This window comes from Pan paniscus, chromosome 3, assembly GCF_029289425.2.
Source record: "Pan paniscus chromosome 3, NHGRI_mPanPan1-v2.0_pri, whole genome shotgun sequence".
Lineage (NCBI taxonomy): Eukaryota > Metazoa > Chordata > Mammalia > Primates > Hominidae > Pan > Pan paniscus.
In genome coordinates, this window is record NC_073252.2 from 148,698,314 (window position 1) to 148,711,039 (window position 12,726).

Consider the following 12,726-nt stretch of genomic DNA (forward strand, 5'->3'; position numbering starts at 1 on the left):
CACTTTTTGAGAAATATCTTTATCTTGCACTGAAAATGCAGCTTTAATGTGGGTACAGGATTGTTATAAGAAAGGCATACCTATAGACTCTAACATGATTTGAGAAAAACTGAAGTCATTATATGTCAACTTTAAGTAAAAAAGAATCTAAGGCTAGATTTAATGCCAGCAAAGGATGATCAAGATAACAGGAGAAGCAGCTTCTGCCAACCAAGAGGCAACAGATGAGTTCCTAGACATCAAGAAAATCATTTAGGAGAAAGGACCAGCCCAATCAGGTTTTTAATGCAGACAAAAGTAACCTATTTGGGATGGGGGGGAAGCCACAAAGGATATTTATTAGCAAGGAAGAGAAGTGAGCACTAGGATTTATGGCAGGAAGAGATAGGCTAACTCTACCGTTTTGTGCAAATGCAGTTGGGTTTATGATCATGACTGCCCTTATCTATTAATATAAAGCTGCTAACCCCTGAGCCTTGAAAGGAAAACACAAACACCAGCTGCAAGTCTGTTGGTTGTACAAGAAGGCCTGGACAAAAAGAATCCTTTTTCTGGATTGGTTCTATTGATACTTTGTCCCTAAAGTCAGGAAGTACCTTATCAGTAAGAGATTAACTTTTAAAGTTCTTTTACAATTGGACAATGCTCCTGACCACCCAGAGCTTCATGAGTTCAACACTGAGGGTGTTGAAGTGGTCTAATTGCCCTCAAATGCAACTTCTCTAATTCAGCCTCTAGAACAGGAGGTCACAAGGACCTTTATGGTTCATTACACACGGCATTCTTAGGAAACAACTGTCAACACTATGGAAGAGAACCCAACAGAACATCGTGAAAGTCTAGAAGGATTATACCACTGAGGATCACTGTTACAGAAAAAGCTGTGGAAACCATCAAGTTTGAAACAATAAATTCCTCCTAGAGAAGGCTGTGTTTCTAGGTGTTGTGCATGACTCCACAGGATTTCTGACAGAACTAATCAAGGAAATCATGAGAGACTATAGATATGACAAAAAGGTGAGGGGTGAAGGGTTTCAAGATATGAATCTCAGAGAAATTCAAGAACTAACAGATACCACAAGAACAGAGGGATCAACAGAGGGAAAACAATTTGACGGAGACAAGAACATCCAAACCACTATTAGATGAGGAAGACATAGAAGAAGCAGTACCAGAAAATGAATTGACATTAGACAATCTGGCAGAAGGGTTCTAACGATTCAAGACTGCTTTTAACTTCTTTTATGACATGCACCCTTCTATGATACAGGCACTGAAACTAAAGCAAATGGTGAAAGAAGGGTTTGTACCACATAGAAACATTTTTAGACAAATAAAAAAGCAAAAAGGTCAGAAAGAAATTCCAGTGCATTTCTGTAAATTTACACCAAGTGTGTCTGCCTCTCCTGCTTCCCCTTTCACTTTCTCCACCTCTGCTACCTCAACTGCCCCTGAGATACTAAAATCAACCTCTTCTCTTCCTCCTCCTCAGCATACTCAACATGAAGACAAGAAAGATGAAGATCTTTATGATGATTCGCTTCACCTGATGAACAGTAATATATTTTTTTCTTCCTTATGATTTCTTTTTTTTCTTTTTTTTTTTTTTTTTGACAGAGTTTCGCTCTTCTTGCCCAGGCTGGAGTGCAATGGTGCGATCTCAGCTCATTGCAACCACCGCCCCTCCTGGGTTCAAGCGATTCTCCTGCCTCAGCCTCTGGAGTAGCCTGGATTACAGGCACACCCCACCATGCCCAGCTAATTTTTGTATTTTTAGTAGATACTGGGTTTCACCATGTTGGTCAGGCTGGTCTCGAACTCCTGACCTCAGGTGATCCACCCACTTCAACCTCCCAAAATGCTGGGATTACAGATGTGAGCCACTGCACCTGGCCTTCCTTATGATTTTCTTAATAACATGTTCTTTTTTTCTAGCTTACCTTACTGTAAGATTACAGTATATAATACATATAACAATCAAAATATGTGTGAATCAACTGTTTATGTTATCAGTAAAGTTTCTGATCAACATAAGCTATTGGTAGTTAAGTTCTGAGGGAGTGAAAAGTTATATGTGGATTTTCGGCTACACAGGGGGGTCATCATCCCTAACCCCCATGTTGTTCAAGGGTCAGATGTAGAAACATACCAAAACGAAAAACTATTATCAGTACCTGTCAAAAGATCTGAACTGCACGGGTTGTTCCACAGATAGATCACCAAGGGCTCCAAGGCAGGCTGGTGGCAGAAGGGCAGGATCCACTGTGACTCCATCTGCTGGTATGTTAACCAAGCTTCGGAGAATGTCTTTCACAGTGACGTTTTTTGAAACTGAAACTGACGGTGTAGCCTTAGTGTCCAAGTCATTTCCTCTATCATTTTTGGTTTCCGGAGACTTATTGACTTCTAAAGAAAGAGTAGATAGCACTTCGCTGATTGCATCTGGGCCTGCACTGACACCAGGAGGTGCTGTGTGAGGAGTTACTTCCACATGGCTTCCTAAACCAGTGGCTGTTTCTTCCCCAATGCCTGAGTCCCTCCTTCGAGCAGATGATGTGCTTTCTGATTCTTCCACTGATGCCGTAGTTAAAGTGCTGAATGCTGCTGGTGTGATTTCTATAACATACCCAGAAACACAAGAAATAAACAAACAAAAGTTTAGAACTAATTTTTAAAAGGTATATTCTGTTCTAATAGCTATCTACTGTTTTGAATTATGAAATACATCATGTTCTAAAAAAGCAAAAACTAATTACGTGTTCTACAGAATGTACTGAGTGGATGCACCTATTATCAAGACAGGTGGTATAATAAAATAAATAGTAAAATACTTGCAAAAATGATCTAAAGTAATGGGTAGCAACACAAGGTTGAAAGTCATTGGCCTGTAAGAAAAAGTCTACAATCCTTTTTGGGGGTGTGGGGGTGTGTGGGTGTGTGTGTGTGTGTGTGTGTGTGTGTGTGTGTGTGTGTGTGTGAGTCTGTTGCCCAGGCTGAAGTGCAGTGGTGTGACCTAGGCTCACTGCAGCCTTGACCTCCTGGGCTCAGGCGATCCTCCCACCTAAGCCTCTCAAGTAGCTGAGACTACAGGTATGTGCTACCACGTCTGGCTAATTTTTCTATTTTTTTGTAGAGATGAGGTTTCACCATGTTGCCCAGGCTGGTCTCAAACTCCTGAGCTCAAGCAATCTACCTGCCTCGGCCTCCCAAAGTGCTAGGATTATAGGCATGCACCACCACGCCTGGCCCAAGTCCGCAATCTTTAGGATAAAATAAAAAGCTCTACCTCAAACATGGTTACTGCAGCTGGAAAACTTGTTACCCCTTCTACGTGCATAAATAATTCAACGATCCTTAAAATCCAGTTCAACAAGGAACACCTCCTTTTCTCTCTTTTAATTCTCACTCCCTTTAATCAGGGTTTCAACCCATTCTAGCAAAAATAGTCTTATCAAGGTCACCAAAAAATCTGCATCTTGCTAACTCCAATGGTCAGTTTTCAGTCCTAATAGGACTTCACATAACAGCAACAGCTGATTATTCCCTCCAACCAGACAATGCTTCCTTTCCTCGGCTTGCAGGACACCATTCTCTTTTTGTTTTCCTTGTACTACTTCACTGACTGTTCCTTCTTAACATCCTTCACCTCTTTTTCTCCCTGATTTCTTAAGTTGGAGGGACACAAGGTTCAGTCCTTGTTCCTCTTATGTTCTCTGTCTGCATTTAGTCCCTTCGTGGTATCATTCATTCTCCAAGTTTTAAATACCACTATATTTCCCCACCAAAAAACTCAAACTATTAAATATAACTGCTACCCTACAACTTATCTTACATGTCTAAAAAACATCTCAAACTCAACATGCTGAAAACTGAATTTCTTCTCTTTTTATCTTTCCCTGAAAATCTCTTTCACCTTTAATCTACTCCACTGTACCTTGTAATCATTTTTGACTACCTTTTTCATTCACAAAATGCACACCTAATGTTTTAAAATTCTGTTTTTTCTACCACTAAAACATATTCAGAATCTCACTGCCTCTCACTATCTCTAGTTACCAACCTAATCCAACCCACCATAACCTCTTGCCTGGATTACTGATTACTGCAATATCCTCCTTCCTAACTGTTGTGGAAGAGGGTTGTTTTAATAATCCTACTGCCCCATGTCTCCTGGTATGCATCCCTTGACAAGCCCTTGAATCTGGACTAGGCTTGACTGACAATAACCAACAGGATCTGGCAAAAGTAGCAGTGGGCCAGTATTTGGCCCACGTTTTAAGGTCTGGCAGCTCTTGCATTCCCAGAATCTCTGAACATCTCTGTAAGAAGTGTGGCTTATTTCTGATCTACCTTGCTGGAAAGAACATGTAGAGAGACGATATGGAGACAGAGATGCTCTCCAAACTAATGAAGGAAACCAGGAACTCAGTTGAGAACAAGTATCAAGGCTGCAGACACACAACCCCAGCTCAGCTGTTTTACTCAGTCAGTCTCAGCTCTTGGAGCCATCCCACCTGAGGCACTATATACACTATTAGAAAAGTCCTCTTAGATTTTCCAGACCCAGCAAACATCATCTGAAACAGGGATAAACCATGCCCACCGTGCCCTATCCAAATCTAACTCAAGAAATCATGAAGGAAAGATTAAAATGGTTATGGTCTTAGGACACTAAGTGCAGGGTAAGGTATTAAACAGCAGTACCCAGCCAAAAACACTGATTATCTTTGCCCTCTACGCTATATCCTCTACACAGAATACAGAGTTACTTTTTTTTTTTTTTTTTTTTTTGGAAACGGAGTCTCACTCTGTCACCCAGGCTGGAGTTGTTGTGGTGGGATCTCTGCTCACTGCAACCTCTGCCTCCCAAGTTCAAGCGATTCTCCTGCCTCAGCTTCCTAAGTAGCTGGGATTACAGGCACCCACCACCATGCCTGGCTAATTTTTTTGTATTTTTAGTAGAGATAGGGTTTTACCATGTTGGCCAGGATGGTCTCCAACTCCTGACCTCAAGTGATCCAGCTGCCTCGGCTTCCCAAAGTGCTGGGATACTGGCGTGAACTACCAAGCCCAGCCCAGAGGTACTTTTAAAAACATAAATTGTAACTCCTGTACTCAAAACCCTCCAATAAGTTCTCATTTCCCTCAGAGAGAAATCCATACCCAATTACTCCTGGTCATTCCTGATATTTTTACCATCTTTATTACTTTTTTTTTTTTTTTAGCACTTTCACCACCTTCTAAAATACTACACAATTTACTCATAGCATGTAGATATTTTCTATCTCCTCCCATTAGAATATAAGCTCCATAAGGACACAGATTTTTTGTTTTGTTTTAGTCATGAATATATACCCAAGTATCCAGTAGATATGAATGAATATCGAGTGAATAATAAATTGCCTCCTTTGGGTGGTAGCTACTTCTATAATTGCAACAGCTACTTAACTAACTATACTTTTATAACTGGGAGCTACTTTTAATACTCCAATTATTGCAGTTACTTGTTAACAAGTCTGTCTCTTAGAATATGAGTTAGTGATTCTTCACAGCAAATGAAGTCAATAAAATTTTTCAACTCTTTTTGTATAACATTTTCTGACTTACATTTAATTAGTTCATTTAAAGAACAAAAAATATCCCAATTGCAATTAATTACATTATATTTAAGCCACAACTTTTAGTTAATAATAAAAACATATGTATGCTCTCCCTTAATTTGCACAGAAATGGATTTAAATTCCCATATCAATATTTTAACAATCAAAAGTAAGTAACATTTATTTGAACTTTGGTACAAAGGAATAGAAAATGCAAACTTACCAGAGAGTGATACATTTTCATTTTCACTGCCAGTTTCTGTACATGACTGGCTATGCCTTTCATTTTGGGGTTCCAAAATGTCTCTGTACTTGGAGACCATAAGAACAGAGATAAAGTATACTACTGCCAAGGCTAAAAATTGAGCTTGTTTGCTATCCTCCTGGGAAAAAAAATTAAAGGAGTTGATTATGTAACCATAAAATAACATCATTATATTTTACATCACAATGTTTAAATACAAAACATGTTCACAAATCTTTCAATATACACAGAAAATACATTACCTACATAAATAATAAATTTATTAATAAACTTACTTGAGCAAACATTAGGCAAAGACTCTTAGAAAAATGTCTTTAAATGAGAAGCTTTATACTTGCAAAACATGGAAAGAGAGAAGTTAGCTCATTTTTTTAAATTATTCAATCTAAAGACATATGTCCTAATATACATTATAATGTTAATCAAACAAACAGTAATTATAATTATATGAAAACAGGTCAGATGCAGTGGCTCATACCTGTAATCCCAGTACTTTGGGGGCCAAACCAGGCGGATCACTTGAGGTCAGGAATTTGAGACCAGCCTGGCCAACATAGTGAAACCCCATCTCTACTAAAAATACAAAAATTAGCCAGGTGTGGTGGCACATGCCTGTAATCCCAGCTACTCAGGAGCCTGAGCTGGGAGAATGGCTTGAACCCAGGAGGCAGAGGTTGCAGTGAGCTGAGATCGCATCACTGCACTCAAGCCTGGGTGACAGAGTGAGTGAGACTCTATCTCAATCAAGCAATCAATCAATCAATAAATAAACAAACAATGATATGAGGATAACTGGTTATTTTTATCTATAATCATAAAAACTAAAATACATAAAATATCACAATAAAAGTGCCAAAAAATAAACATGCAGAAGAAAAAAACTGAAGCTATTAGATACAGAATAGGATGCCAAAGGAATTCCTTCTTTTTTTTGAGACAGGGCCCCACTCCATTGCCCAGGCTGGAGTACGATGACACAATCATAGCTCACTGTACCCTTGAACTCCCGTGCTCAAGAGATCTTCCTGCCTCAGCCACACAAGTAGCTAGGACTACAAGAATACACCACCACATCCAGCTAATTTTTGTTTTTTAATTTCTTGAAGAGACAGGGTCTTGTTATGTAGCTCAGGCTGGTCTCGAACTCTTGGCCTCGAGTAATCCTCCTGCCTTAGCCTCCCAAAGCACTGGGATTATAGGTGTGAGCTCCCACACCTGACCACAAAGGAACTCTTGAGAGTATTTAAAATAGTACAAACAATAATATATCAAGATTTTAAAAAAAGGATCTATAAGAAAGAAGACAAACTAGACTGAACTCTTGAAGGGCCTAAGCTCCATTCTAGCTCTACAGGTCACCTATATATCACTGACCTCTTTATCTCGTCAAATTCCCCATCTTCAAGGAGAACCTACACACACCACTCTTCTACTAACTTTCCCAAATATGTTTGAACTTGTTAATTTAAAGAAAAAACTCCAATTTATCTATCAAATTCTGAAAACCAAAGGCTCAAGCAGAAGGTAAATTTAAAATAAGAACAAGAACACTGTTCCCTATCAGATAAATCCAGGCATACCATGGAGATACCACAGGTTTAGTTCCGGACCACTGCAATAAAGTGGCTATCACAATAAAGTGAGTCACACAAATATTTTAGTTTCCGAGTGTATATAAAAGTTACGTTTACACTATACTGTAATCTATTAATTGTACAACAGCATTGTATCTAAAAAAAAGCACATAACTTAATTTAAAAATATTTTATAGCTTAAAAATGCTAACAATTATCTGAACTTTCAGTGAGTCACAATCTTTTTGCTAGTGGAAGGCTGCATCTTCACATTCATGGATGTCGACTGATGGGTGAGGGTGGTAACTGTAGCAATCTCTTAAAATAAGACAAGAAACTTTGCCACATTAACTGAATCTTTCTTTCACAAAAGATTTTTCTGTAGCAAGCAATGCTGTTTCATAGCATTTTACTCACAGGATTGGAGTCATTCCTCTGAAACCCTACAAAGGTTTTATCAAATACCTTTAGGTAATATTCTAAATCCTTTGTTATCATTTCAACAATGTTCACAGTATCTTCATCATGAATGGATTCCATTGTAGGAAACCAATTTCTTTGATTATCCATAGGAAGCAACTCTTCATTCGTTGGAGTGTTATCATGACATTGTAGGAATTCAATCACATGTTTAGGCTCTGCTTCTCATTCTGATTCTCTTGCTATTTCCACCACATCAGCAGTGACTTCCTCCATGGAAATCATGAACTCCTAAAAGTCATCCATGAGAATTGTAATCAATTTCTTCCAAACTCCTATTAACATTGATATGTTGATTTCTTCCCATGAATCACATGGGTACTTCATGGTATCTACAATAGTGAATCAATTCCAGAATATTTTCCATTTACTTTGCCCAGATCCATCAAAGGAATTACTATCTATAGCAGCTACAGCCTGATAAAATGTATGTCTTAAATAATAAGAAGTATTTCTTAAATAGTAAGTCAAAATGACTCTTAATCCATGAACTGCAGAATGAATATTTCACTAAAAAGCATGAAAATAACATGAATCTCCTTGTATATCTGATCAGAGCTGTTGGGTGACCAGGTTGATTATCAATGAGCAGTAATAATTTGAAAAGACTCTTTTCTTCTGAACAGCAGGTCTCAATAGTGGCCTTAAAACATTCAGTAAGCCATGTCCTAAACAGATGGGCTCTTATCTAGGCTTTGTCCTTCCTTTTATAGAGCACAGGCAGAGTAGATTTATAATAATTCTTAAGGGTCCGAGGATTTTCAGAATGATAAATGTGCATTGGCTTTAACTTAAAGTCACCAGCTGTATTAGTCCCTAACAAGAGAATCAGCCTGTCCTTTGTAACATTGAAGCCAGGCATTGACTTCCTGGTAGCTAGGAACATTGTAGGATGGTATCTTCTTCCAATAAAAGGTGTTTTGGCTTTTGTTGCCATTGCTTTTGGTGTTTTAGACATGAAGTCCTTGCCCATGCCTGTGTCCTGAATGGTACTGCCTAGGTTTTCTTCTAGGGTTTTTATGGTTTTAGGTCTTACATTTAAGTCTTTGATCCATCTTGAATTAATTCTTGTATAAGGTATAAGGAAGGGATCCAGTTTCAGCTTTCTACATATGGCTAGCTAGTTTTCCCAGCACCATTTATTAAATAGGGAATCCTTTCCCCATTGCTTGTTTTTGTCAGATTTGTCGAAGATCAGATAGTTGTAGATGTGTGGTGTTATTTCTGAGGCCTCTGTTCTGTTCCGTTGGTCTATATCTCTGTTTTCGTACCAGTACCATGCTGTTTTGGTTACTGTAGCCTTATAGTATAGCTTGAAGTCAGGTAGTGTGATGCCTCCAGCTTTGTTCTTTTGGCTTAAGATTACATTGGAAATGCAGGCTCTTTTTTGGTTCCATATGAACTTTAAAGTAGTTTTATCCAATTCTGTGAAGAAAGTCATTGGTAGCCTGATGGGGATGGCAATGAATCTATAAATTACCTTGGGCAGTATGGCCATTTTCACGATATTGATTCTTCCTATCCATGAGCATGGAATGTTTTTCCATTTGTTTGTGTCCTCTTTTATTTCGCTGAGCAGTGATTTGTAGTTCTTCTTGAAGAGGTCCTTCACATCCCTTGTAAGTTGGATTCCTAGGTATTTTATTTTTTTTTTGAAGCAACTGTGAATGGGAGTTCACCCATGATTTGGCTGTTTGTCTGTTATTGGTGTATAGGAATGTTTGTGATTTTTGCACATTGATTTTGTATCCTGAGACTTTGCTGAAGTTGCTTATCAGCTTAAGGAGATTTTGGGCTGAGACGATGGGGTTTTCTAAATATACAATCATGTCATCTGCAAACAGGGACAATTTGACTTCCTCTTTTCCTAATTGAATACCCTTTATTTCTTTCTCCTGACTGATTGCCCTGGCCAGAACTTCCAACACTATGTTGAATAAGAGTGGTGAGAGAGGGCATCCCTGTCTTGTGCCACTTTTCAAAGGGAATGCTTCCAGTTTTTGCCCATTCAGTATGATATTGGCTGTGGGTTTGTCATAAATAGCTCTTATTATTTTGAGATATGTCCCATCAATACCTAATTTATTCAGAGTTTTTAGCATGAAGCGCTGTGGAATTTTGTCAATGGCCTTTTCTGCATCTATTGAGATAATCATGTAGTTTTTGTTGTTGGTTCTGTTTATATGCTGGATTACGTTTATTGATTTCCATATGTTGAACCAGCCATGCATCCCAGGGATGAAGCCCACTTGATCATGGTGGATAAGCTTTTTGATGTGCTGCTGGATTCGGTTTGCCAGTATTTTAGTGAGGATTTTTGCATCGATGTTCATCAGGGATATTGGTCTAAAATTCTCTTTTTTTGTTGTGTCTCTGCCAGGCTTTGGTAACAGGATGATGCTGGCCTCATAAAATGAGTTAGGGAGGATTCCCTCTTTTTCTATTGATTGGAATAGTTTCAGAAGGAATGGTACCAGCTCCTCCTTGCACCTCTGGTAGAATTCAGCTGTGAATCTGTCTGGTCCTGGACTTTTTTTGGTTGTTAGGCTATTAATTATTGCCTCAATTTCAGAGCCTGCTATTGGTCTCTTCAGGGATTCAACTTCTTCCTGGTTTAGTCTTGGGAGGGTGTCCAGGAATTTATCCATTTCTTCTAGATTTTCTAATTTATTTGCGTAGAGGTGTTTATAGTATTCTCTGATGGTAATTTGTACTTCTGTGGGATTGGTGGTGATATCCCCTTTATCATTTTATATTGAGTCATTCGATTCTTCTCTCTTTTCTTCTTTATTAGTCTTGCTAGTGGCCTATCAATTTTGTTGATCTTTTCAAAAAAACAGCTCCTGGATTCATTGATTTTTTGAAGGGTTTTTTGTGTCTCTATCTCCTTCAGTTCTGCTCTGATTTTAGTTATTTCTTGCCTTCTGCTAGCTTTTGAATGTGTTTGCTCTTGCTTCTCCAATTATTTTAATTGTGATGTTAGGGTGTCAATTTTAGATCTTTCCTGCTTTCTCTTGTGGGCATTTAGTGCTATAAATTTCCCTCTACATACTGCTTTAAATGTGTCCCAGAGATTCTGGTATGTTGTGTCTTTGTTCTCATTGGTTTCAAAGAACATCTTTATTTCTGCCTTCATTTTGTTATGTACCCAGTAGTCATTCAGGAGCAGGTTGCTCAGTTTCCATGTAGTTGAGTGGTTTTGAGTGAGTTTCTTAATCCTGAGTTCTAGTTTGATTGCACTGTGGTCGGAGAGATAGTTTGTTATAATTTCTGTTCTTTTACATTTGCTGAGGAGTGCTTTACTTCCAACTATGTGGTCAGTTTTGGAATAAGTGTGACGTGGTGCTGAGAAGAATGATTGTTCTGTTGATTTGGGGTGGAGAGTTCTGTAGATGTCTATTAGGTCCACTTGGTGCAGAGCTGAGTTCAATTCCTGGATATCCTTGTTAACCTTCTGTCTCATTGATCTGTCTAATGTTGACGGTGGGGTGTTAAAGTCTCCCATTATTATTGTGTGGGAGTCTAAGTCTCTTTCTAGGTCTCTAAGGACTTGCTTTATGAACCTGGGTACTCCTGTATTGGGTGCATATATATTTAGGATAGTTAGCTCTTCTTGTTGAATTGATCCCTTTACCATTATGTGATGGCCTTCTTTGTCTCTTTTGATCTCTGTTGGTTTAAAGTCTGTTTTATCAGAGACTAGGATTGCAACCCCTGCCTTTTTTTGTTTTCCATTTGCTTGGTAGATCTTCCTCCATCTCTTTATTTTCAGCCTATGTGTGTCTCTGCACGTGAGATGGGTCTCCTGAATAAAGCACACTGATGGGTCTTGACTCTTTACCCAATTTGCCAGTCTGTGTCTTTTAATTGGAGCATTTAGCCCATTTACATTTAAAGTTAATATTGTTATGTGTGAATTTGATCCTGTCATTATGATGTTAGCTGGTTATTTTGCTCATTAGTTGATGCAGTTTCTTCCTAGCATCGATGGTCTTTACAATTTGGCATGTTTTTGCAGTGGCTGGTACTGGTTGTTCCTTTCCATGTTTAGTGCTTCCTTCAGGAGCTCTTGTAGGGCAGGCCTGGTGGTGACAAATCTCTCAGCATTTACTTGTCTGTAAAGGATTTTATTTCTCCTTCACTTATGAAGCTTAGTTTGGCTGGATATGAAATTCTGGGTTGAAAATTCGTTTCTTTAAGAATGTTGAATATTGGCCCCCACTCTCTTCTGGCTTGTAGGGTTTCTGCCAAGAGATCCGCTCTTAGTCTGATGAGCTTCCCTTTGTGGGTAACCCGATCTTTCTCTCTGGCTGCCCTTAACATTTTTTCCTCCATTTCAACTTTGGTGAATTTCACAATTATGTGTCTTGGAGTTGCTCTTCTCGAGGAGTAAGTTTGTGGTGTTCTCTGTATTTCCTTAATTTGAATGTTGGCCTGCCTTGCTAGGTTGGGCAAGTCCTCCTGGATAATATACTGCAGAGTGTTTTCCAGCTTGGTACCACTCTCCCCATCACTTTCAGGTACACCAATCAGATGTAGATTTGGTCTTTTCACATAGTCCCGTATTTCTTGGAGGCTTCGTTCATTTCTCTTTACTCTTTTTTCTCTAAACTTCTCTTCTCACTTCATTTCATTCATTTGATCTTCAATCACTGACACCCTTTCTTCCAGTTGATCGAATTGGCTACTGAAGCTTGTGCATTCGTCACGTAGTACTTGTGCCATGGTTTTCAGCTCCATCAGGTCCTTTAAGGACTTCTCTACACTGGTTATTCTAGTTAGCCATTTGTCTAATCTTTTTTCAAGG

General features: G+C 38.8%; 1 protein-coding gene across 5 annotated transcripts in view; it reads right to left on the reverse strand.

Annotated features, from left to right (window-relative positions):
* The window catches only part of LRBA (LPS responsive beige-like anchor protein), a 799,485-nt gene that overhangs the window by 563,587 nt on the left and 223,172 nt on the right, over positions 1-12,726 (reverse strand). For all 5 annotated transcript variants that reach the window (XM_055111907.2, XM_063603583.1, XM_034959239.3 and 2 more), the window contains exons 29-30: positions 5,824-5,983; positions 2,175-2,616 (exon numbers count right to left, since the gene is read on the reverse strand). In XM_055111907.2, coding sequence (XP_054967882.2) covers positions 2,175-2,616; positions 5,824-5,983 — 602 coding nt within the window. The remainder of the gene's footprint in view (positions 1-2,174; positions 2,617-5,823; positions 5,984-12,726) is intronic.